Here is a 27,436-nt window from a genome sequence, read left to right on the forward strand (position 1 = left end):
TTTACGTTTTGCATTCTTTTATTTTTATTGTAACGATAATCTGCATCATATTCCGCCTAAAACCAAACCACCTAATATTGGCATGAAAACTGACTCATATAGAGGTCACGCGTTAGTTTTCTATGACATTCTTATGTCACACGATCATTTTTAAGCCATCACCTAAGTTAATTCATTCACGTAATGTAGTTATTCGTTCACTTAAAATGAATTAAAACTAAGTTGATGGGATCTTCCTCGTATAAACAAAAATTGAGAATAGTCTTTATAGGTCAAACTCCAATGAATCCCTTCTTCGTCGGTTGGCATAATATGACCCCTTCTACGTCGGGTAAGTTGGAACTGATTGACCTATTTTATCTCAACACTATGGTCACTCGTACGATCCTGTGATTATGGTGGACTATAGATAGGATTTACGGAAATCTATCGACCAAGAGTTCTTACGGAAGAACTAGCTAAACAGTTGGCTTATCAATTTACGGAAATTGAGTCTTGGGATCACTTGTATAATTCTTGAGGGAGATCAATTATGCAAGTGCAATGAGTCTACACAATTAAAATGAATTTTAAATAGACTTAAATCACCTCGATGAGTTGCTTATTTCGTTTTGTTTTTCCTTTCTTTTTCAGTGTAGATCACGATAATTTAAACTGCTAATAACATAATGGCTGGCCGTGATGACGACCCAATGCCAAGTGTCACATTGGACCGAGAGTCCTGGCTTCGGATCTTCATGAATCAGATGAATCAGTCTACTCGACTGAAGAATGATGGATCAAACTTCGCGGACTGGGAGGCGGCATTACGGAATGCTTTGCCGCTGGCGACGGAAGCTCAAATATCTGACTGAGCCCATCCCGCCAAACCCAGGCCCCACGGCTGGAATTAACGAGATCGACAAGTATAACGATTTCGCCATGGAAGCAGGTGCGGTAAAGAACGTACTCATTTTTGCAATGGAACCCAATTTGCAGAAACGCTTCATAGCCCAAGGTGCAAACAAGATTTTCACCACGCTCACCAAGGAATTCTCGAAAGCACCGAGAATCGTGACCTATGAGCATACCACTCGCTTCTTTGATGCGAGACTCCAGAAGGGCCAACCGGTTAGCCCACACATTCTCAGCATGATTGAGAATGTCGAGAAACTGGAGGCGCTTGATTGTAAAATCAGCGAGAACATCGTAATTGATCGCATGCTTCATTCACTCCACGATGGTTTTGCGCTCTTTAGAGCGAATTACTATATGAATGATTTGAAGAAAAGTCCTCATGAACTACACTCCTTCTCATACAGCATCGAGAAGGACATGAAGTTCGGTGGGAGCTGAAACAAGATGTTCTCGTTGTGTCAAACAAGGGCAAGGGAAAGGGCAAAGTTCAGCCAGCCTAGCGGTAGGTAAACTCGAAGTTTAAGAAGTCGGGATCGAGGTAAGAGTGGGCCTGGTGAGTCGAGCAACTCATCGTGGCACGACAAAGAGCAAGACCGATAACATGGAATGCCATCATTGCCACAAGATCGGGCATTGGAGCGTACATGTCCTGTTTACCATGAGGACATAAAAGCAGGTCGCGTTAAACCTGTTGGTATGTCTTCTTCCTCTTCTACTTTTATTCATATGATTGAGATTAACCACGCAAGTTACGGAACTTGGGTACTAGATACTGGTTGTGGTTCTCATCTGTGTAATCATGTGTAGGGGCTCCGCAACATCGAACCCCTCGTAAAGGGTGAGGTGGACCTGCGTGTTGGGAATGGAGCACGAGTGGCTGCCGTCTCAAGGGGAACATACGTGATCCAGCTTCCTAGCGGATTCGAGTTATTTTTATATAACTGCTATTATGTACCCAGTCTTTCTAAAAACATTATTTCAGTTTCTGCACTTGACAAACTTGGTTTTTCATTTGTAATAGAGAATAATACTTGCATTTTCTCATTACACGATATGATTTATGGCAAGGCAGTCTCCATGAATGGAATTTATGTTTTAGATCAGACCACCGAAATATTACACGTAATGAATAAGAAGTTAAAGGTTGGTGACAAAGATCAAACGTATCTATGGCACTGCCGTATGGGACACATTAATGAGAAACGCGTAAAACAGGTTATAAAGAATGGAGCTATCTCGGCCTTTGATTTTCAATCATTTGGCACGTGTGAATCATGTCTCATCGGTAAGATGACTCGAATTTCCTTCAAAGGTGTTGGAATGCGTCTTTGTGACCTATTAGGACTCATACATACGGATGTGTGTGGACCTATGTCAATCACCGCACGAGAAGGCTATAGGTATTTCATCACTTTCACGGACGATTTAAGTAGATATGGCTATGTCTACTTAATGAAGCACAAAAGTGAATCCTTTGAGAAATTCAAGGAATACCGAATAGGGTGCAGAACCTCTCGGGAAGAAAGATTAAAACACTGCGATCGGACCGTGGTGGCGAGTATCTTTCTCACGAGTTTGATCAACACCTCAAAGACTGTGGGATTGCCTTACGCTTAACTCCACCGAACACCTCGGTTGAATGGTGTGTCCGAACGGAGAAATCGAACACTACTTGATATGGTTCGATCCATGATGAGTCACATCGTGTTGCCTGACTCATTATGGGGTTATGCTCTTCTGTCAGCTGCTCTAATACTTAACCGAAGTCCGTCTAAAGCTGTTGACAAGACTCCATATGAACTATGGAAGGGAACGGTCCCTAACTTGTCCTTTATACGGGTTTGGGGCTGCGAGGCTTATGTCAAGTGGAGACACGAGGATAAGCTCGGCCCGCGATCGGTCAAGACATACTTTATAGGTTATCCTAAAGGAACGCTTGGTCATTACTTTTATTCGCCAACCGAACAACGTGTATTTGTTGCGGCTAGTGCGACATTCTTAGAGAAGGAATTTCTCGAGAATGCAAAGAGTGATAGAACCTTCGAACTGTCGGAGATTCCAGAACCAAATACCGAGCAACCATTGGAGGAACCAGTTCCTTCAATCCCGACTGCGGTTAATATTCCTGAGGAACCTAGGAGGTCGGGAAGAGTCTCTATTCCTCCAGACAGATACATTGGTATGGTCGAGGAACATGACATAGATGACATTCTACTCTTAACGAGTAGTGAACCCGCAACCTATAAAGGTGCCATGACCAGCTTCGACTCAAAGCTATGGCTTGAGGCCATGCAATCCGAGATGGACTCCATGTATGAGAACAACGTATGGGATCTTGTTGACTTACCTGCTAAGGTTCGTCCCCTTCAATGCAAATGGCTTTACAAGATAAAGCATTCTGTGGAAGGTCAACAAGATATCTATAAAGCACGACTAGTTGCTAAAGGTTTCACCCAAGTGCCAGGTTTGTACTACGATGAAATTTTTGCACCCGTAGTCATGCTGCGTTCCATTCGGATTATCTTAGCGATTGCCGCTTTTCATGACTATGAAATTTGGCAGATGGATGTGAAAACCGCCTTCTTAAACGGTTTTTTAGAGGAAGAGTTGTACATGGTACAACCCGAAGGTTTCATCGATCCAGAACATCCTAAGAAAGTATGCAAGCTTAAGCGTTCCATCTATGGACTTAAGCAAGCTTCTAGGAGTTGGAATCATCGTTTCGACCAAGTGATAAAAGAAAATGGATTTACTCGATCGGTCGAGGAACCATGTCTATATATCAAGTCGAGTGGGAGCAAGATTGTCTTCCTAATATTGTAAGTCGATGACATACTCCTGATTGGGAATGACATACCTCTCTTAACTTCGGTAAAAGTATGGTTGAAGAACCATTTCCAGATGAAAGATCTGGGTGAGGCACAAAGAATTTTGGGCATCCGCATCTATCGAGATAGATCGCGTCGGATGTTATCTCTCAGTCAGGAATCTTACATAGACAAGATCCTAGAGAGATTCAGCATGACTAACTCCAAAAAGGGGTTTCTTCCTATGGCTCCAGGGGTGCATTTGAGCAAGTCTCAGGCACCAGAGACACCGGAAGAGAAAGAGCGCATGACACGGATTCCTTATGCCTCGGCTATAGGATCAATCATGTATGCCATGATATGCATACGTCCCGCGTGGCATATGCATTGAGTATGACAAGTCGATTCCAACAAAGATCCGGGTGAATCACATTGGATGGTCACAAGAACATTCTTAAGTACCTACGGAGGACTAAAGATTGGGCATTGACTTATGGAGGCGAACAAAAGCTATGCGCAACCTATTCTGCAGATGCTAGCTTCCAAACGGATCGAGATGACTCGAAATCTCGATCGGATTCGTTTTTACTCTTAATGGCGCTGCAGATCACCGGAAGAGTTCCAAACAAAGTGTTACAGCAGATTCTACGACTGAGTCCGAGTACTATGCCGCGTCTGAAGCTGCAAAGGAAGCGATATGGATGCGTCAATTCTTACAAGGACTATCCGTAGTGCCTAGTTCGAATGACCCGATCACCATCTATTGCGACAATAGAGGTGCCATCTTCCAAGCTAAGGAGCCTAAGTCTAGCAACAAGTCTAGACATGTACAACGGAAAGCTCATCTAATCCGAGATTACGTGGAGCAAAAGGAAGTAGTGATAGAAAAGATTGCTACAGATGATAATATAGCAGATCCTCTCACTAAACCATTACGACAAGATAAGCATGAAGGGCATGTTAATTCCATGGGAATTAAACGTGTTCCTGAGTTGTAGTACTCTTTTATGGATTAGATTCATTCTCTTTTGTACTCTATACGACATCATCGTTTTGATATTTATATATTTTGTTTTTCATGTGGAATTGTACGACAATTTTTGAACACCACAAAGTGAATCAACAAACATTATATTTTTGGTCCTTAATTGCCCACATGAGCTGATAACTCTGGCAATTATTTTGTGACGTTGGTTGATGGTGGGTTCAACGAGCCATAAGTCAAACGGTTGACTGACCAATCACAGAGGCGAGTTATACGGATATCTCGTAGGACACAATTGTGACATCGACGTGGAGTCCTAAATGTTATATAACATTCGATGCCAGGTCGTGGATAGGACCTCCATGGTGATCCTAAGAGTCGATTCTTTTGACTATCGACTCTCTTGAGATTAAGGCCGATTTTGGGTGACTTTGGTTTCTTTCTCACGGTCATCCGTAAAGGGGGCCAAGTAGATTTTTTCTGGGTCATTTCATGCTGTGCTTAGATCGGAAGGAGTTCGAGTTGAAGGAAATATTCAGCCTTTATCAGGTACTCGATATTTCTCAGGGCCACTCGAGGAGCTGTAACTGAAATGCATGGCCATGCTCGAATACGGATTCGTTTTATCAGTTAAGTTACTCTCTAGTCGGGGAAACCACTCTTGATACAGATCGATTGTAAAATACGACCTTTGCGGATCCGGATCTGCAAATTGTTTTACATTGAGTGGGAGAAATTTTTAAATGAATATGAGAATCGGTTATCGCACATACACTTGTACGGACAAGTGGGAGTTTGTTGGAGCTTGTGTCCTCCAGTTAGTGCGGATAACGTCATTGCACATACACTTGTACGGACAAGTGGGAGCTTGTTGGAGCTGGTGTCCTCTACAGTTAGTGCAAGGACATATAAATCTCTAAAAGGATCAAAGGGTATACTTTTGTATTATTATCAGTTGGTGTTCGACACGCCCATTTTGTTGGGGCGTACCGACACAAGATGTCTCGAACTTAATGCCTTGTGAGAAAAAATAAGCTGCCATACAATTAAATTATGTCCCGTCGTCACTTCAAACGGTTTTGATTGTTTTTGAAAAATTGATTGGCAACCATATTAATAAAGCTCATAAACATGTCGGTAACCTCTGTTTTATCAAGAAATAAATAAACCCATGTGGCCCGGGAGTAGTCGTCAACAATGGTTAAAAAATATCGCGCACCACACGATGAAGGAACTCGATAAGAACCCCACAAGTCACAATGTATTAATTCAAACAAATCCGAAGCATGTTTATTATTGGAATTAAAACTGTGACGATGTTGTTTTTGTTGGGGCTGGTGTCCTCTACAGTTAATGCAAGGACATATAAATCTCTAAAAGGATCAAAGGGTATACTTTTGTATTATTATCAGTTGGTCCACGTTTATCAATAACGGTTGGCTTGCTAGATAAGTTTGACGTTATTGTCATACTGATGGCGGTGATCAACTGGTCCCTAAAAGTCACACCTATAGGATACGTTTGAGAGATGTGACGGTATGAAAATACAGTCATGTTGATGCCAAAGTTGACTAAGCAGTTAGTCGGAGTCATTGACTAATAATTAGTCAAACGCGATGTTGAGATATTTTATTTAATACGGATTAAATAAAAATGGCTAAGACGAATTAAGCGGTTAATTCGTAAATTAAATATAAACGATTATATTTAATTGATGTATATTGAATTAATTATACAATATTGTCTTTGTCGGACATGTATTAATATTTCAACTAATCCGTGTTATTAGTCGATATATTAATAACCGATAACCGATGACGATTTATAATAAAACCCGTCATATACATTTAGCATTTTCGAGCCGGACCACGAGTTAAAATTAAGAGGAAGTGGAAGCCCACTTCCCCATGAGGGCTCACGGTTGGCCGAGCAAACAAAAGAGAGGCTCTCTCTCTTTTGTAACCTAATCATTCATTTTGAAACAAAATTAGGGTTTTGAGGAGCATTTTCTCTCTGAAAAACCTAGATCTCACATCTAGCAAAACTCACATAAAATTCTCTCAATATTGCAAGGCAATTAGAGAATACATTCTAGCACAAAGGCATAGTCTCAGACGGTCTTGGGTGCAACAATTAGGAGGAAATCTACGTTGATTTCTGTTCATTTTGCCGAATTGCACTAGGACCCGAGGTTGATTCTTTACCTTTATCGTTTCTCTTGTATTTTAGTTTTATGACAATAATCACTTGCTAAATCTACGTTATAGTCCTAATATTTAAGGGAATTTTACGGATATTTCCCTACATTTTTGCATAATGACAAATATCACAAACCAAGTCCTTAGTTCGATTAAAACCACTAAGAGGAGGAATTATCTTGACTACTTTATCGGACGGGTGACCAAGACGCCGGTGCCAGAGATCAAAAGTACCTTGTTGCGTCACACTATTCACCGCAACAGTCCTTGTCCCTGCACATATCCAATATAGTCCATCTCGTAACTCACCGGCTCCAATCGTCGTCCTCAAGGAACGGTCCTGAATAAGACAGGAAGACTTAGCAAATTCAAAACAAAAATTAGTGACCGATGTTAGCTGTGAAATCGAAATCAAATTACACTTCAATTTTGGTATATAAAGGACGTCATGAAGAGTAAGGAAATCATTAATATAAACCGATCCGGTCATGGTGGCCACGACTTGTTGTCCACTGGGTAAACAAACAGGCATGCCAAGTATAGTCTGACGGTCTTCCAAACATGATAAAAAACCAGTTACATGGTTGGAAGCCCCGGTGTCAAGAATCCAATTAAACATACCGCTAAGACGATCGGAAGTAAGTAGAGATTGAGCCGTTGGACCCATCACGGCATTAGCATGAACAGTGTTGTCCTTGTCTCGATCTGCCGTGCCTGTAGCCGTGTTATCACGCGAGCTGCCTGAACCGTTCGTCATGTAGCGACGATAATCAGCGAGAGTGCGCGGCATATCTCCCCACCAGTCAGGAAAACGATTGCTCTTGAAGAAACAGGTAGCGAGCTCATGTCCATGGGTCTCGCAGTGGGAACAAAATAAAGGGCGACGGGTGGCTCGTTCTTTATCGCGCAAAGCCCTCCAATCCACGGTGGAATTAGCCGAGCACATAGCAAAGACACTAACCTTGGACACATCAGGAACGGACTCGGAACGGAGACGTTCCTCTTGAAGAACTAGATTATAAGCATGGTTCAAAGTAGGAAGGGGCTCGAGTTGAAACTGTTGAGAGCGAATATTACCATATAAAGTCGTATCAAGTCCCATGAAAAATTGGTGTAGCCTTTCGTTGTCAAGGCGTTTAATAGCTGCTTGACCAATCTGACAGTCACATTTGTTACACTTGCACGAAAACAGTGGTTCGTGCACAAGCAAAGCATCCCATAACGATTTTAATTTTCCGTAGTAAGTAGTGACAGACATACCTTTCGTCTGTTTTGCAATTATGAAGCTGTGTTTTCAAGCTGTGAATTTTGGTGCCATCAACCACAGCGAATTGCGCCTCCAACTCGGCCCAAAGGACGGAAGCATCATCAACATAGGAGATGGATTCAAGAATATCGGAATCGATCGTGTTACGAATCCATTGCACAAGTGTACAGTGGACAACTTCCCAGTTCTCCGAATCGAATTGTGTGGTGGGTTTCTTGATTGTACCATCCACAAATCCAAACTTGCGACGGGATTTCAAGGACATTTTCATTGATTGTTTCCAATCGTCGTAATTGTCACGATGAAGAGTGATGGTAGAAATTTTGGCTCCCGGACCGTCATGCGAGCCAAGATAGTAAGGACTTGACGGATCGATTTTAGGAAATTCTGGCGTTGTTGTGTCTTTGCCAGACATTGAGGCGGCGGCAATGATTTTCGTGGTGTTTGAGGGTTTTTTTTTTTTTTTTTAGGTTAGGGTTTGAAGGATCGAAACACCTGATACCATGTTAAGAATGTATGAGGGAAAAGCGTAATTGTATTATGATGCCAAACTCGGCTTAAATAAGAATACAAGGCAACCGTAATCTCGTAAGTTATGGCAAGAATATAGGAATAATAACTAGGGGTGAGCAAGTTTAAGTCCGGACTGGAAAAATGAACTAGACCGGACCATTTGGTCTGGACCAAACCTGGACCGAATTTTTTAGGTCTGGTCCTCGATCCTCTTTTTTTGAGTTTTCGGTCTTCAGTCCGGTCCGGACCAAACCCAGATATTTTAGGTTTGGACCAAATGGACCGAATTTTATGTTTCTAAAGACTATTGTTAGAATATTATAAACTAAATTACCATTTTATCTTCACAAACATTATAAATTAATATTGAGTATTTTTTTCTCAAAAACAATCGTCTAATTATTCATCGACATTTAATTTAGTGAAACTTAAATGTAATTATCATACACGAAATAGTGAAAGAATTAGTTCTAGGTCCATTTCGGTCTAAGACTGGACCGGACCGAATATTTCGGGTTTGGTCCGGTCCAAGACCGAAAGTTTTAGGTCCGGTCTTCGGTCCACAAAAAAATTATTTTCGGTCTTCGGTCCGGTCCAGTTTGGTCCGGTCTTGGACCGACGCTCAGCCCTAATAATAACCATATGGAAAATACTAACAATATTTCCTAATAATATGGAATATGTATCCCAATATACACCAGTCCATATAGTGAGAAACTATGGTGTTTTGAATGCTTACCCTAGACAAGATTACAAAGAGAGAAATTTTAAGGGATACTTGATAATTTTGCGTAGGTTAGAATTTTATAGGTGCTTGCCTATGGTTGCAAGCTGGGCATATTTCAAGGGTTTTTATGTGCCTTATATGTTGATGAAAATTACGAAACTAATTTAGTACTCCATATTAGAAGTGTAAGAACGGCGAGCAATGAAGGAAGAGAACTTGGTTGAAAAAGTAGTAATAAATCCAATTAGAAAAACTTAAAATACACAGATTTAATTTCTATCAATTATATTTTTTGCATCTAATTTTACTTCATGTGTGACTGTGTGTATCAAATCCTCTAAGAAAATATTGTTGCCCTAAAGAATTGTATATACTCATTATTTTACCATATATGCTATTTTGCTTATCTATGAAGTTCATTGTGTGAGATTTAATGCAATATGAGTTTGACAAGAGATGTACGAGAACGATATATATAAAAATAGAATTATGCAATATGTTCTCACAATTCAATAACAGTTAGTCTCCTTTAAGACGGAGATATTCGTCATAACGTTAAAAAAGGGCAAATATTATCCAATTGAGCATATAAGAAAAATCTTTTACTTTTCACATGCATTCTGTTTTATCGTATTCATACTACTGACCCGTCTTGAGCTTAAGACGGATATTTCGGCCTTAAACAAGAATTTGTGATTAACCAACCATTAGTGAATTTTCTGTTAGATGAATCAGAAAGAAACAAGGGTTAAAGATTGATAATTTGGTCCAATGACGTATTATAATGTCCGTAAAGGATATTAGCTTTAAAAAATGTAGAAACTCTTAATAAAAAAGATACCGAGTGTAAGCTACAAGTGTCACTCTCTTTCTTAACTCCAAGCTATTGCAATTAAGTAGAATTGGTGATAAGTTAATACACTTGATAACAAACATAGGATGATTATTAATATACGTGGAAATGTAACCAAGTACTAAAAGAAAATGAAAATAAGTTGAACGTACTAATCTCTTTTTGTTAGTTTACCTCAAAAAAAAATATTATTGAAAATTTGTACACACTTACAAAATTATGAGTGTCTTTATACTTGGTGTTTAGGTAATGTTAATTATACAATGTTGTTATACTCTTAGGCCGATTTATCAAAAACAAATGACAAATGAAATTAATGAGGCTTAACAAGTTACATTTATTAAAATCCAGTTCCGGTGGTGAAACAGAAAAATTTAGGTTTAGATATAGATTGGATTTTTACAAGGTATTGAACTACTAACGTGAATGAAATTAATTCTCGAACATAGATTTGAGTAACTTTTATGATACTCTTTTGAATGATATTAGATAATCTCACACGCAAACAACCCAAGTTGTAAGAAAAAAATATTAACAAAATAATTTTTTAAATGAGAGATTAAAATTATTATTGTTAATTTCATATGAACTATGAAGTAGCATATAGTTAAGATTATATACATCTACAATTTTTATTTACTACATTATAGTATTATACACGACAGAGCATTATAAATAGGCCCGTGCATCGCACGGGCATTAAATCTAGTCTATCTATATTAATAAAGGAAGCTTTTTTTCGAGCTATTACAGAGAGTCCACCTTTTCCGAAACTTATAAAAGAAAAAAAAAAACTTCAATAAATCCCTAAAAAAGTAGAAAAAAATCTTCAATACATTCCTAAAAAAGTTAGAAATTTTATCTATTTGCAATTTCTCCTAGACTCAAACTCTCGACGTTTAACTAAATATATAAATCAATCATGTATATATATTGATTCACATCCATCAACTTTTTTCCACACTATTTGTCATACGTTTATACCCGTCTATTATTTGTTTCATAATTTATAGTCTTCTTTGCTTTTGCAGTTGTATTGTTCTTAATTATATTTCATCATAATCATCAATGTTTATTGTTCTTAATTATATTTCATCAATGTTACTTTTAATGTGTAGGTACATAATGTCTTCCACACTAGCTTTGGATCCTTATTGGAGAAAAAATAAGGGTTAGTTATATCTCTATCATTTGTTTATTTTTAACGTCTCCCTATAAAGATATAAGAAAATAGGCATCATACATCACGAAGTATAGAATTAGTAACTAATACTCCGTAGGAATAAACTACCCATTACTATAAAGTCATCGTCTTCAAAACTAAAAATTTGGGCTGAAATTTCAGGTACAACGTAAGTTGAGCGCATGAGATGGTTTAATTCATAGATTAATGATGTTTAAAAAAAATTATTCTTACATATATGGCTTATATAGATATTTTTTTTTGTTTATATAGATATTGATATGTACAAATAATCTCTTGAAGCATCCTTTCAAATCATAAAGACAAACAGAGTATATTTTTGATGTGTTTTCCTTACTCAACCATAATAACTTTTTCGAATTTTGAAATATACAAATTAAAGTCTATATGCATATTGAGTCACACTTAGTATGAATACTAATCTACTCTTTTTTGTCTTCTATATGGCAGGATATTGATTAATGTACCGAGCATATGAATACTAATCTACTACTCTACCAAGTCATCAAGTATACCATAGTTTTGTAATTTCCAATGCTTTTCTTTGTTTTCATATAAAATAAAGAATCAATTTAACGAAACTATGTCTTGATTGGTACTCCCTCTCCAAATATATGGAGGATATAGTATTTATGTACGAAATACAAAACTATGTAAAACAATTATTGCAATGAGTTTAACTATTTAGTTGACATAATATATGAGTGGGGTGGATTCTATGAAGTAATTATACTCACAAAAAACTACAATAGTCATCGTCGTATTTACGAGTATTTCTTTTGCCTTGACTATATTGTCAATATGTAAGATGAGATACATTTTATGTGTTTACACTTGGTTTATTTCTTTCCTTCGCTATATTTAAAGATCGAGGTGCAATCAGCAATAAAAACATACACAATTTATTTAAATAATATGAAGTCAAAATCAGCCATGAGATAGAGTGAAATTTTACCGTTGAAGTTATGGTCTAAATTTTTGTTTAGAAGTCATTCAAATTTATTAGTAATGCTCGAATGTTGCAACGTTAATATAAATAGGGGAGTGTAACGAGCTAATGTAGTCATAATGCAATTAACAAGCACTTATATTTTGAAATCGACAAACGACAATACTTAGAGCATCTCCAATGGTTGAACAAAAGGACTTGCTTGCAAATTCTAAAAGTTTCAAGCTAGTTGCTCAACCATTAGAGAGCTTCACATGAACTAGCTTACACTACTACACAACCCGTGCATTTATGACGCTTTTTTATGCGTTTTTCGACGCTTTAAAGCGTCAATTTTTTGTTTATCGACGCTTTTAAGAAGCGTCAACTTTTGGGCCGTCGTTATTTTTTGACGCTTTTTTTGGTCACCAAATATGACGCTTTTAAGCGTCTTTGTGGACTATTGACGCTTTTAATTGTCAACAAAATTGATGCTTTTAAGCGTCTTCGGTGGCTATTGACGCTTTTAATTGTCAACAAAATTGACGCTTTTATGCGTCTTAGGTGGCTATTGACGTTTTTTTTGTCAACAAATTTGACGCTTTTAAACGTCTTCATGGACTATTGACGCTTTTAATTGTCGACAAATTTTGACGCTTTTAAGCGTCATCAGCGACTATTAATTGTTTTATTCGATGGGACGGAATTAGGCGCCAACTATTTATATATTAACACTTCTTGTCACGGTATAATATCGGCTTTTTGATTTCTAATAAAATCATAGAGATTAATTAAATAGACCTATAAATAGTATAATAGTACTAGCTATTACTAAATCATAAAAAAAATTAATCCAATATATATAATTAATAACGTATCCACGTACTTTTATAACTAATCATACGTTTGAAACATATATCGTCTCCATCACAAATACTATAGCTAGCTAGCAAGCATTGACAATTTAACTAATATAAACTAGTACGTACTTTATAGTACGACAAAATCAAAAATATCAAAAGGGATTCGGAAGAGAGTAAAATCGAACATAAAGTTGTCCAAAAAAATCGTAAAAGTGCTACGTAATTAGTAGACAAGGACACTCAGTAGTTTGAATGTGGTAGGGGCTTCAATCATGTAGGCGCAATGTCAACAAGACTTCAATCAACATATGAAGGCGCGTCACCACCATCTGATGAATCTGAAACCTATAACGTGCAAAGAAAATATAATTTATATGAATATATTTAATTAGTACATATACACTTCACAAAAATGTTTCAAAATTATGCTGAATGGAATTACCCGTCGACAGGTAAGAAGAGAGAAAATCAGCAAATAGTCGGACAAGACACCACAATTACTCTATGTTCAAAATGATCTGATATACTAATCTTCAACAAAGTCCAAGTTATCTTGCTTAACTCACTTCAAAACTGTTACTCCCTCATTTTAATCATTTGTTTTTTAATTTTAAAAACTTCTCATAATGAATACAAAAGGTGTTGCTTTGTGACCGTGAGCACGGTCACGGCCTCATGGGTTCAAGTCCTTGGAGCAGCCTAGCTCTTGCCAAAATGGCAAGGTAAGGCTTGCCCCTATTACACCCTTGTGGTAGGACCCTTCCCCGGATCCTTGCCTAGCGGGGACGCCATCGTGCACCGGGCTGCCCTTTAATGAATATAAAAGGTAAACAATTAACTAAAACGGAAAGAGTATATTACAGTAAAATTCACTATAAAGCCAAATGACCATTGTATAATGATCTTTTAGCAAGTCCAAATGCACAGAAGTACATAAAGTTAAAGACCACTGTCTAATGATCTATTAGCACATCCATAGCTAAAATTTTATCACTTCAGGCGATGTATAATAAACAAGCAATAATAAGAGCAAGGGCTGACAGGAAGCTCGATTAACCATATAAGAATCTTGACAGGAAGCTTGACTAACCTTATAAGAATCTCTCCCAAGATTTCCAGTCATTTCTCCCTCAATGTACTCTTTAGTGTTTGCCACCTGCATGGAAGTCATTGAAAAGGTAATTGACAATGGCATAAAACACATTTGATCAAAAATCCACCACAAACTACTCAACACAAGTACGCACTTGTGGGTTCATGTATCCATCCACATAGACAAAGCAGTATACACAATGTTTCATATGCTTCTATTTTCTGTTTGTAAAACATCATAATCACATAAAAATTCTCTCTGTAATACTATAATCATATAGGTTAAATATTAATAACCTAAATAGTCATGCTGTCAACAATTCATTTTGATTTGTAATTCTACCCATGTATTGTCAATGGATTAAAGCTCTATATAGTCAGTCCTATGATACAAATAAAAAAGAAAGGTCCGGTACTCGAAACACAGAAAATAGGGATAGGTCCATCTTACCTAGAAATGCCATTAAGAATATCATTTGATCCAGAAGGCTATAATTATCATGTACCTCTTTACAAATTAAAGAAGCAAAACCATCTAATAGACACCATTTTGAACAATCAATTAGTGCAATACCTTAGTATATCAAGCATTGCCTTACAGTGGCTAGAATAAATGAGCCTCAATACATTATATCGGTTCAACGGGTTACATGAGTACAAGATGTACAATAAACATCCTCTTATTGTTCTCCTTTCTCGTTGGGTACCCGTTTTCATGATAAACCAATTCCTGACATAGAATTGTTCCAAATTTCACTAGGATGATCTTTTAAAATGAAACATTTAAAAAAAACAAATATAACTCCACAATTTAGAGCTCTGCATCATGATACAAATTAAGATATTAGCACAGGCTTAACAAGTTCACGAAATCTCTTTAGAGTAGTGTCGGTTTTCCTCCTCTAGCCAAATTAAAATCTCTTTAGATTAACACATAAAAATTACTTCCACCGCCTTAGTCATTTGTTTAGCTTTGATTAAAAAACCTCTCAAAAATAATTTAAAAAAGTGTGTAAATGATTGGGACGGAGGGAGTAGCAATTACTCCGTATTATACGACATTAGACAATATTCATAAGAGCTTAAATGATAGCTTTGAATCATTATCTACCAATTGAGTACGATTGATTTTATGTTCATATTTTTCCAAAACCCTAAAATACATAATCTTCACTTTGACATTCGAATACCAACTATTAAACATAATACACATTCATATTAGCTCTAAAACAACTAAATATATCTAATTTAAACTAAAATCAACAACAATAAGAAACCAGATTAAATTTAAGTATAGGACTTGGGTTATACCTTTATAACTAATCAAATTGAATTTTGGCCAAGAAGAACAATGGAAGTGGTGGCCGCTCTTGTACATAATGATCGGTGGTGATGAATAGCGATAATGAGCATGGTGGCGGTGGAGGTGATGAAGGTGAGAGAAAGTGAGAGAAAGTAGGAGATAGAGAGTTTGGCGGAGAAAGGATGAGATACGTGTTAGACTTTGAGGGCGGCAGTTATAGATAGGTTATTATATTCAAGGATATTTGTAGCATTAATACGGTGTCGTATAGTCATTTGATACTCATAAGTGCTTGCGCGGTCCATAAATATGGTCGACGCTTACAAAAGCGTAAACGAGGAAGCGTCACCATATGAAGGGATTTGTAGTAGTGTTAGTTTGAGCAACTAGCTCCATGGAGCTAGTAGCTCAAATGGACCCACAAAGAGATATGTGCCAATTAAATAAATGTATATAAGTCAATTTAAGCAACAACTCTTATAGCTTAATCATTGGGGAAGTTTGTAGCTTAAAAGTGTTATAGCTCAAAAATGTGATGTGGAGAATTAAGCTAGTAGGGTTGTTGCTTACCATTGTGGATGCTCTTATACGTTTGTGTGGAGGCTTTTAGATAGTAACTAACTTTACAAGATATAAAACCTAATACGGAGTTTAAAGTTACATATAAATTGTATAATATGGAGTTTAAAATTCAAATCTTTGGTCCTAAATTAAATTACTCATGTTAAACAATTTTTTTACGTTTTATTAAAATACTCCTTATAAATGGGTACACATAATTTCATAAATAAGTCGTTCTCATACTTGAGATCATCTTTTTTGGAGTTATTAACTTATTTAAACCACTTTCGAGTTATATTAGAGGGTTCAATTATTTTTACATAAAGTAGAACGTAACGAAAGTAGCAAACCCATTATTTTTCAAGCTGTCGCTATAATATAATTACATAGGAGTTGTGATTTGTGTTGCTCATATTTAATCATTCCTTATCCATTGAATTGAGTATTTATATGACTTTGGTAGTAATAGAATTCTATCATGAATTAGCTAATGAAATTTTTAAAAAACATACTCCGTAAAAGAAGTTGAATATCACCTGTACATTCCAACACCCATAAAGTATCAAATTAATTATTTTAGTAGAAGGAAGACAAACGTGATATTAACTTTTGTTATTTAATCATATTTTAACCATATTTTTCTCCATGCTTATTATTACTCTTTTGTGTTAAAATTAATTCCTTTTAAGACTTTGTTTAATAACAAATGTAAATATGTTAGTGTTAAACTTAATACTATAATAAAGGTCAAAATTTACAAATTTGACAATAATAGTGAATGTGTAGTTTAATACGGTAAGGAAGTATAATTTAGAAATAAAAGTAATTAATAGACAAGTGCAACTATATATAGGATTTCATCTTTATAATTGCATATGATATACATTGTATGAACCCTTATTAGCATAAGCATTTGACGGAATAAAAGTTACATCTGTATCGTATTGTAATTTGTAATAGATGAATTACCAACTTTACTATAAGGGATGAATTTGGTTTTTAGACAAGGAAAAAATATCTTAAGTGTAATAAATTATGAATGAAAGACAGGTTGTGTATTCGTATCAATTCGTTCTCTCGACATAGGGCATATTTTTTTCTTTTTTAGGTAACGGGAGGGCCCGTATTCGTTACTTTTGGTGTACACCAGGTAAATCAAGTCATTTTTATTGAGCTAATCAATAACACTTTAATTTAATATAATATATATGAGAATTATAAAAGAGGTTTTTTTCAGGCAATTTTAGAAACTTCAACTTTTTCAAAATACTTAAATTATTTTATTATAAATAAAATATCCTTATTAAAGTGATAAAATTTTAATTTTAGAATCCATTATTTTAATCATAGGATGAGTTACAAATCCTGCCAGTTCTCGACGCTTTTTAGGCTTTTTTCGACGCTTAAAAGCGTCGACATTTTATTTCTTGTCGCTTTAGAAAGCGTGATTTTTTGGGACGTCAGAAATTTTTGACGTTTTTTGGCGTCAACCTTGTCGACACTTTTCTGCGTCAATAGCCTAAAAGTAGCGACGCTTTTCAATGTCAAGGCCTTTTGACACTTCTTTGCGTCGAAATCTGGAAGCTTCTCGACGCTTTTTCCAGGCCCTCTAATATTTTTTTGCTTCTAATGTTTTAGTCACTATCATCGACAAAATTAAATGTATATGCTATTAGATGAACTCATCAAGAGCGTATTGAGAAATAATTTAACAAAATGATATCCAAAACAAAATTTTACAACATAAAGTTTGCATTGTCAAATTAAATACATTACTAATTTAAAAAAAAAACGCAAGTATTTCATCTCAACAAGAATAATCGGAAAATATATCGCTACTAATGTTTCTACATAAAAATAAAAATGTTTCAAAATAAAATTAATTCCTAGCTAAAAGTTGCGACTAATCCGCTCCCAAAAGTGAATTCGAGAATTGCTCCTTTCACCCTAATGCACCTCCAAGAGTGCCCGCTGAATCTGATATCTACACACATGAGAATTACTCCGTAAATATCAAGGAAGTGAAGTAGGAATATAGATTAAAGACATCATAGGCATTAAAGATGATTAAATTAAACTGATATCAAGAGCATACCAATACAATCAAACTAATAAAACAAACAAAAAACATCGTAGCTAAACGGTGACAACATAACACCATATATACATGTTCTCCTACACTCTCGATCTCTAAAATCCGTGACATGTTAATCATAGAACGGTGATGTACTTAAAATACCAGAGAATCATTTATATGATTGTAGAACGGGTCCATCCATATTATAGCTTTCATCCGCACAAGAAACCAACGAATATGCTTAGAGCATGAAGGCAGAATACTGATAGGTATATTAATTTATTAACAAGTCTCATACAATAAGGGAATCAATTTTAAATAACGTATATTGATATATAGTAGAACATACCAAGCTAAAAAATGGTGTATAACTAATAGGAAGAGTTGTCAAAAACACAAACAATAACGAATTTACTCACTTTAACCGAATGGGGATTGATCAAAAGCATACATTTCATTATCTCATCTTCAGAGGTGCATTGTCTTGTTTGCTCGTCTAGCTTATGGCTCACAATTTTACATCCTGCACAAGTATAACATAAACAATGTAAGAAAACTACACAGACGTAGTATTAGTTCTTTGACTCCTAAAAGCTTCGAGATAACATAAGAGAACACCACCCATCCTTTAGGGATTCAATAGTTGCATCCTTTTTAAGATGAGAATTATATTGAGATTGAGTCATTTTCTCTTGTCTGAAATCACACATAACAATTTATAATATAAATGTGATGAAAGCGGAAACTGAAAGATTTATTGAATACTTTCTTCTCTTTAATATTGATTGATGTATATAACTCTATTCACCATCATATCTCCCCAATTTTATGACCCCTCTAAGTATTTTTAGCTTTGTGACCTCTATATAATAGCTAAACTCAAACTTTACAGAATACAGTGACCTGTCTATACCAAAATTCGACACTATATAATTTTGATTGTCTGAAGTTTGTACCATGAAACATACTCAGCTCCTTTCAACCTTAGAACCCAACATCACATTGAGAAAGGCATATGCTGGTGCAAAACCTATCAGAAAAAACACATCTCTTCAGCTGCAACTCCTGGGAGACCGCGATAGCTCACAAACCAACATAAAATAAACCAAGACACTAGTCAAAACTGTTTTCACCTTTTAGAATACGACTTCAGAGCGAAAACGATAATGACCCCTAATTTGATCCAAAGAGAGAACCGTTCACTCCTCTTTTTATCAAAACAATGGCTTAGCGAGAATTATATAAAATAGAAAACATAACAACATTACAGAAGGTCTCATTACCAAAGAAATTAAAGGACCATAAAAACAAGTAAACTGCAATTATCAAAAGACATCTCACTTCTTTATATTATGTAAGGCTCTTTTGCATACCAATAATGGAATATTTCAAGCCCTTATGCTTTGCAAGTAGAACAAACGATTAGCTGAACACTGACCGACTTTACTTTATAGAATACAAACACAAACCCCCTCCATTTTCCTTCAATCCCATTTGTTATCCAAACAAGCGATTTAATATCCCGCCCTCCTCATTTGTTATCCAAACCACTATCCCATTCAGTGACACTACAGGAGAAAGTCAATATTCTATCTACTAATAGGTAGATTTGGAGCTGAAAAGAAGTGTAATAGCCCAAATTTAAAAATAACGTAATTTATAATCAATAGATGGTTTAATTTAATTTTAACACCAAAGTATCTTTGTGAGGATGCTAAATGTGCATTCTATGAATAATGATTGGGATAAAAAGGTCAAAATTTTGCTAAACTAGCACAAGATAATTGGTCCACACCATCTTAGTAGTTAGACTAAAAAATTGCCAAAAAAACAACAAACAAGTTCAATGAACTTAATTCAAGGCTTAGCAGCTTACCAAGGGGAAGTGTGCAAGCATTATGGTATCAAAACTAATGTCAAGTGGAACCCTGTGACAGTCACCCTAGAAAACATAACTTAGCAAATTACATGTACCGACGCTAATTAAGCAAAATGCATGTAAGAACGGCGTTAAGCATTACGGAGTACATTAAGAAAGTTAACTTACAGTCTGCAGATTTGGAGGAAAGAACAAGCAAATAAATGGAGGGGTAAATATTAATAATCTAAAAAAATGACCTTAATGAAAATTGAGCAAAACCGAGTAGATTCATTTTATGAATATTCGACAATAATCTATTACCAGTATCACAAGTTCTCGGAAATGTTAAATGGCTCGCATTACAAGTTTTTAAACAGCTTTGAAAATAGAAATAGTGATAAGAACTCACAGTTGTCAGTATCTCCAGTGCAACCAAAGATCCTAGTAGACCAAGGTTCATTAGCAGGAACTTGATAGCTTTCGGGTAAAGCCATCCGCATTCATTACATGTCTGAATATACAACTGCACAATCAAGGGCGAGTGGAGGATTTTAAGAAGGGGAATAAAGCACAGACAATAATTACATTTTAAATACCAAAAGGGTGTCAATGGGGTTGAAGAAGAGCATCGGACAACAAAATAGCCCAAATCCCAACATTATTTGAAACCATTAACGAAGGGTCAAATAATGAAATGGAAAAGAGAGCAAAAAATCATCATCAGACACTAATTTCCCATTCGCACTACCAGTCTAATGTCCATAACATGAATCTGCATCTATATATGTCCATAAATCAGAAAAAACAAATAGTTAATAAAATCCATAATGAGAAATTATCCCAAATTTATTACCCATAAATACCTAAAAATTATGAAAAATAAAGATAGAAGATGTGAAACTAACCATGACAAAAACCTACACAAATGGATTTTGCAGATCTTGTAATTTAAGTTAAAAAAACATTAGATCTAGAGTTATATCTACAATACGGGGTTGTAAGCTGCAATCTGAATACAATATTATTATTATTATTATTATTATTATTATTATTATTATTATTATTATTATTATTATTATTATTATTATTAGGGTTATTAGGGTTATTTCATGGGAATACCATGAACTATGGGGGCCTTCTCAAATTACTATGACCTATTTATTAACTACGATTATTATCTACTATTATACTATTCACCACATACTAGTATTAGTTGATAGGCAACCGGTTTAGCAGGTCTTTATTTGAAAGCCACCAGGATCAATTCTCACTTAATCAACTTTCCCCTTTTTTATCTTCTCTTACTCTCACCATAATACCTCCCCAGATTCCCAGAAAAATTCATCAATCATCACCATTTTCTCCATTTTCTCCATTAATCATCCTTACTAATTTGACGCACGCAATCTCCATTAATCATCAAACTTCCCAGAAACCCTAATCTAAATGATCCTGTTGTTTTTTGTTCATTGAAGGCGGATATTTTCAAATCGATTTTTGCCCTAATTTCCAATCGCGATGACACATGTATTTTAATTGTTCCTTATTTTCTCCAATGTTTGATTTATGTCTATCATTTTTATTGTGTTTATTAATTATTTGTTGTAGTTGTTAATGATTTAATTTCTTGATTTGTTATTCAAATTTCGTTATTAATCAGGGAAATCAATTGAAAACCCTGACTTTGAAGTTATGGCATGGTGGGTGTTTTAGAAGGGGTGAAAATGGTCCGGTTTTTATGGGTAGTACATTTAGGATGGTTGGCATTGACCCAGATGAGATGTGCTGGTTTACATTTGTTGAGGAAGCGGAGAAATGTGGGTTTAGGAGGGAAGTTGATGCTATATTTTTCATGAGCCCCAAAGATGGATTAAAAAGGGCTATTGATGACAGTGATGCTCTGCTTATTGGTAAGATGGCTGTTGATGAAAGAGTGAGTGAGTGTTATATAGTACCTGAGTGTGATGTTACTGAGTTAATGCAGCTGATAGAGTGTGGGGATGGTCTTACTTTAATGAAAATGCCAGCTAAAATGATTACTAGAAGAAAGGGAAGTAGTTGTATAAAGGGACCACCTTTGTCTTCACCCTCTGCCACAATTGATACCTCTCCATTATTTAACACAAAAAGCACAAGCCCTAGTCAAACAAGCAATAAGAAAAGCAGAATCTCATCACAGCCAAACACTAAAAAAACCCCACCTACATCACAATTAAGCACCTCAAAAACCACAATCACAACAAAACCAAGCACTTTAAACCCCACAACAACCTCAAAACCAAGCAGCAACAAAAGTACAACCACATTAAAATCCAAAAAAGGAAGCACTCAAACTGTCTTAAGAAGCTCACCCAGATTGAACTCAGAACCAGACATCATTGTTCATAGCTCAATACCACCACCTTCCACAGAACCAGACATCAATGTTCATGAACTGCCTCCTGAAACCTCATATAATTGCAATGAGCTGACCTTAGCAGATCTTTTTAATGAGTATGAGGCAAATGCTGATTTAGCTTGTGTAAATGCTACTGAATCAAGTGAGGACGAAGTAGAGGACCCTGGTTATAACCCTAACTTTGATTCTGAGGATTATGAAACTGAGTCAGATGTAGAATTACATGATGAAGCTGAGGTTGTTAATGAAGCACTGAATGAAGGAGACTTGGATGATCTGTCTGATGTTGATGATGAGTTAAAAGAGGCAAGGGTTAGACTGAAACAATTCAATGCAGATGCCCTTAAAGTTGTAGAACAACTTCAACTACAAGCAGCTGCAGGCAAACTGAGTGGACAAGAAAAATTAAAAGAGTCTACAACCACTACTGAGTACTGAGCACCCTAATCAGCAATTGAGTGATTATGATGAGAGTGGGGATGAGGAAAATACCCCAGGTAACAGTGATGAAGAGAGTATACCTGGCAAGAGGGTTCAAGCAAGGGTTCTAGTTGTAAATTGTAGGACTGACTTCAACAAATTGAGGTGGTGTGTGGGAATTAGTTTCCCAACCAGAGAAGTTTTTAGAGAGTGTGTCACTAGATATGCCATTGCTCAAGGTAGAGATATGACCTTTGATGTTAGTGACACTACTCATGGGAGAAAGCTTGGAGTAAGGTGTAAAAGAGGTTGTCCATTTAAGCTATATGGTAGTTGGGATAACAAAAGTGCAGCATTTGTGGTAAAATCAGTAGATCCAGGACATACTTCTCAAAGGACAATGGAAAGCAACAGACAACTGAAGTCTACATGGTTAGCAAAGCAGTTTCTAGATGTATTTAAAGCAAAACCATATTGGCCTGCTGCTGACATCATAGAAACTGTAAGAAGAGCATATAAGGTTTTAATAAAGAAAGGGTTTGCATACAAAGTGAAGTATTATGCTCATAAGCTGTTACATGGTTCTATAAAGGAACATTATAGTAGGCTGGGTAGTTATATGGCAGCCCTTGAAGAGACAAATGCAGCAAGTGACTTCACCTTGTTTACCAACCCAAACATCACATCAAACCCTGCTGTATTTCAGAGGTTCTACGTGTGCTTTGATGCTATGAAGCAAGGGTGGTTGCTGGGATGCAGAAGAATTCTGTCTGTTGATGCTTGCTTTCTGAAAACATTCTTGGGGGAGGGGGGGCAACTAATTGCAGCTGTGGGTAAGGATGGCAATGAGCAAATGTATCCTTTGGCATGGGCAGTAGTTGAAGGTGAGAACCATGAAAGCTATGAGTGGTTTTTCAAACAACTGAAGTAAAGTTTAGGGATATCTGATGGTGAAGGAATTACCATTATATCTGATCAGCATCTGGTATATTCCCTTACTTTTCTCTCTTTTAATCTACATTGTGGCTTTACTTTTCTCTTATACATTGTTATGTCTCTTATACATGGTTATTTATTGTCCTACAGAGTATAGTGGCTATGGTAGCTAAGGAATTCCCTAGAGCTGAGCATAGACATTGTGCCAGGCATATATTTGCTAACTGGCACAAGACATACAAAGGAGAAGATATGAAGATTCTGTTTTGGGCTTGTGCCAAGGCCTATAATGAGCCTGACTTCAATGAAGCACTTGACAATTTGAAGGAAGCTGATCCTAAAGCTGCTGATGCTTTCATTGCTTGCAACCCAACCTTATTTTGTAGAGCATTCATCCAAAAGCACACCCAAAATGATGTCATAGTAAGTAACATGTCTGAAATATTTAATGCTTACATAATTAGTGCAAGATCCAAACATCTCATATACATGCTTGAAGAGATTAGGACTTTAATTATGCAAAGGCTAGTTCAGAAAAAAATTGAGATGGAGGGGAGTTCACATGTGGTATGTCCAAAGGTCTAGGAAAGGCTTGAAATAGAGAAGGATAAGGCTTCTATGTGTAAAGCCTTACCATCTAGGCCAACTCTGTTTCAAGTGCATATTGGGATTGATCATGTAACTGTTGACTTAGAGGCTAGGACATGTACCTGTAAAAAATGGGAGTTAACAGGTATCCCATGCTTTCATGCTGTGAGTGCTATTTTTGAAGTACATGGTCATGCTGAGGACTATGTGTCTGACTACTATAAGAGGGATGCTTATCTGAGGTCCTATAATCTTGGGATAGATCCTGTCCCTGGTCAAAGACATTGGCCAAAACGTGAGCTTCCTCCTCGAATCCCCTCCCATTAAGGTAGGGCCTGGTAGGCCTAGGAAGAAAAGGAGGAGAGATCCTCATGAGGATCCAAAGAAGAAAGGTAAGTTAACCAGGCATGGCATTGAAATGACATGCTTTGTTTGCAAGTCAAATACACATAACAAAAGGAAGTGTCCTGATAAGGACAAAGCACAACCACCACCACCAAAAAGACCCATGGGCAGGCCTAGGAAATATCCAAGGGTTGAGGCCACTTCAGATGTCCAGCCATCACAGGCTCATCATTCTGCCATAGCACAACCAACAAGAGTTGGTAAGGGTGGAAGAGTTATAGTGAGTGGCAGAGGAGGTGGAAGAGGTCGTGGAAGAGGTCGTGCAAGAGGTGATGGAAGAGGTGGTGGAAGAGGTGGTGGAAGATCTAGGGTAAGTAACATTTATTTCATTTGTTTACAAGTTTTTAGTGTTCTTGAGATTTTGTAAGTTCAGTAAGTTCACTAACCAGTTAATTTCATTTGTATACAGCCACCTCAAGGATTTGGAGTGCTAATTGATCAAGAAGGGAATGCATTTACAAATGTAAGTATATCTACCTATACCTTTTTTGCAATAAGTTGAGTATTTTGAGTCATGAATCAGTTCACTAACAAGTGCTTTCTTATTGGCAGCCTGTGGGTAGTACCAGTGGACCAACAAGCATCTTGCTTAATGGACAAGGAGGACCAAATACTCAAGAAACCGTCAACCAGATTGTTTGAGTTGTAGTATAGTTGTCAAGTTTGGTAGTAGTAGTAATGCATTCTGATGTAGTACTGAAATCGTTAGACAGTCAGTTTGGTGTAATAGACAAGTAAATGTTTCATTTTGACAAACAAGCAGCATTATGTAATGCCATTATGTAATGGCCATTTTGGATCAGGAATGCAATGAAAACCAAGCTTTATTACACAAACTTTGAGCATAAAATAACATCTCGCCACGTCTTCAAATTACATCTCAGGCTTTATTACACAAGATGTCAATTCTCGTCTCACAATTACAATAAACCATCCAAATAAAAGCAAAAAATATCCAAGAACTAATCAAGGCATACATAAGCATTTTTTGCCTTTTTGACTGTCTACTTAATTCATCCTTCAAATACATCACCTCCATCTTAAACATCTCCTTCTTTAGCTTCAATTTCTTCAATTTGTCATCATATATCTTCATTTCATAGTCACTGAAATTCCGAGCACTTCCTACCTTCAAATCTTCCTCTAAAACGAAAAACCCACAACCATTCTACATAATTGAAAAATATAAATCAACATATTAAAACCAACATTTTAAATCAAATCCCCAATTTAAATAAGATAATTAAATATCTAAAAAATTAAATAAAGATACTTACAGGCCAAAGAGGACAACCATAGAAATTCTTCCCAACATTTCGTCCTTTACCGATGATCTTTATAACAGCTTTATAATTGTGGTTGCAAAATACCGCCTTTGAAGCCTTTGAACCGGAAGAAATGGATGATGATGTAGAAGATGAGCCCTTCATTAATGGAACAAATTTGGATGATAGATTAATCAAAAGAGGAGAGAGAAATAAAAAAAAGGAGAAATTAAGAAATTTTAATGGAGAAATTTGGAGAATGCCGTTGCAAATGAAGAAGATGAAGATCTTAAGATCTTATAAAGAAAAAGTGGGACCCGCATACATTCCTTCACAAACCGGTTAAAAATTGCCCAATACTGTTCCATGATAAGGGGTATAATAGTAGATAGTAATCGTAGTTAATCAATAGGTCATAGTAATTTGAGAAGGGCACCCATAGTTCATAGTATTCCCATGAAATAACCCTTATTATTATTATTATTAAGATAATAAGATAAAAAGAAAGTGGTGTGAGGAGAAGAGAAAGAAAGGCTTACATAAATGAAAACCGAAAATCTTCGATAAAATTCTCTCTTGATTGTTGATTCTACAATTGATTGGGAAAATGGGCGGAGGAGACTGATTGAGAGACGGAGAACTTCAAGTTTAGAATAAGGGTGGTGCTTTTTCATGGATACAAATTACTCTCTCATGGACATTGATACCGTCGTTTTAGTATCAAAAATAAAATTTATAATTCCGAGCTAAACTAACAGAAGCTAGTGGTAGCACGAGTCGAACCACAGGGAGGAAGGGAATTCCAATTGTCTAAATCTGGTCTAAGGTAACAGTTGTGGGGGTTTAATTGATTTGGTCTATAGCTAATAATAATAAAAGAAAAGTAAATTAATGAAATATCAAGAATAAAAGAGGTACTAGGATGGTCGGTTCGTTATAGTTTCGGCGGCAGCATACTAAACAGGTCTAAATCAAAACACATGAGGCGGGAAATAAAGAGGTCCTCTCGGTCCACTCTTAACAAATAGCATCTTTCGATCTCGCTATAAGTCCCTAATATCACTAATACGACTCTCGTCCTGAAAAGTGACTAATCATCTAAACTTTACCTATCTTTCGATCTCAGCATAGTTTAGTCATTTTAATTGGTGATCTAACAACTGTCCCTATCTCTCGATCTAATGGGTCAGTCATATCCTAAACATTCAACTGGTCGTGTGCACTCGATTCGTCGAATTAAGAATTAAGACAATTAAAACGAAAGGAAAACCTCACGTGGTCGATCGAC

The 27,436-nt window shown here is 36.3% G+C and overlaps 1 protein-coding gene and 1 long non-coding RNA gene across 2 annotated transcripts; both read right to left on the reverse strand.

The window, feature by feature from the left end:
- Positions 1-6,990: 6,990 nt before the first annotated feature.
- On the reverse strand, positions 6,991-8,419 carry LOC141631800 (uncharacterized). The gene is made up of 3 exons (XM_074444422.1): positions 8,144-8,419; positions 7,366-8,043; positions 6,991-7,227 (listed from the first exon to the last, which is right to left on the reverse strand). The coding sequence occupies exons 1-3, from the start codon at positions 8,417-8,419 to the stop codon at positions 6,991-6,993; spliced, it is 1,191 nt and encodes a 396-aa protein (XP_074300523.1).
- A 4,799-nt stretch (positions 8,420-13,218) lies between these two features.
- Positions 13,219-15,894, reverse strand: LOC141627271 (uncharacterized). Its single transcript, XR_012536836.1, has 3 exons — positions 15,646-15,894; positions 14,333-14,398; positions 13,219-13,587 (listed from the first exon to the last, which is right to left on the reverse strand). It is a non-coding gene; the product is annotated as an uncharacterized LOC141627271 (long non-coding RNA).
- Between the last annotated feature and the right edge of the window lie 11,542 nt (positions 15,895-27,436).

This window comes from Silene latifolia, chromosome Y, assembly GCF_048544455.1.
Source record: "Silene latifolia isolate original U9 population chromosome Y, ASM4854445v1, whole genome shotgun sequence".
NCBI lineage: Eukaryota > Viridiplantae > Streptophyta > Magnoliopsida > Caryophyllales > Caryophyllaceae > Silene > Silene latifolia.

What these genes read in the sequence shown, in the direction of transcription:
- LOC141631800 (XM_074444422.1), bottom strand. Translation starts at nt 8,419, where the DNA reads ATGTCCTTGAAATCCCGTCGCAAGTTTGGATTTGTGGATGGTACAATC. An exon ending in GCAAAACAGACGAAAGGTAT is followed by an intron (nt 8,044 to 8,143) that starts GTCTGTCACTAC and finishes TGTGACTGTCAG; the next exon opens with ATTGGTCAAGCAGCTATTAA. An exon ending in TGGCCACCATGACCGGATCG is followed by an intron (nt 7,228 to 7,365) that starts GTTTATATTAAT and finishes TGTCTTATTCAG; the next exon opens with GACCGTTCCTTGAGGACGAC.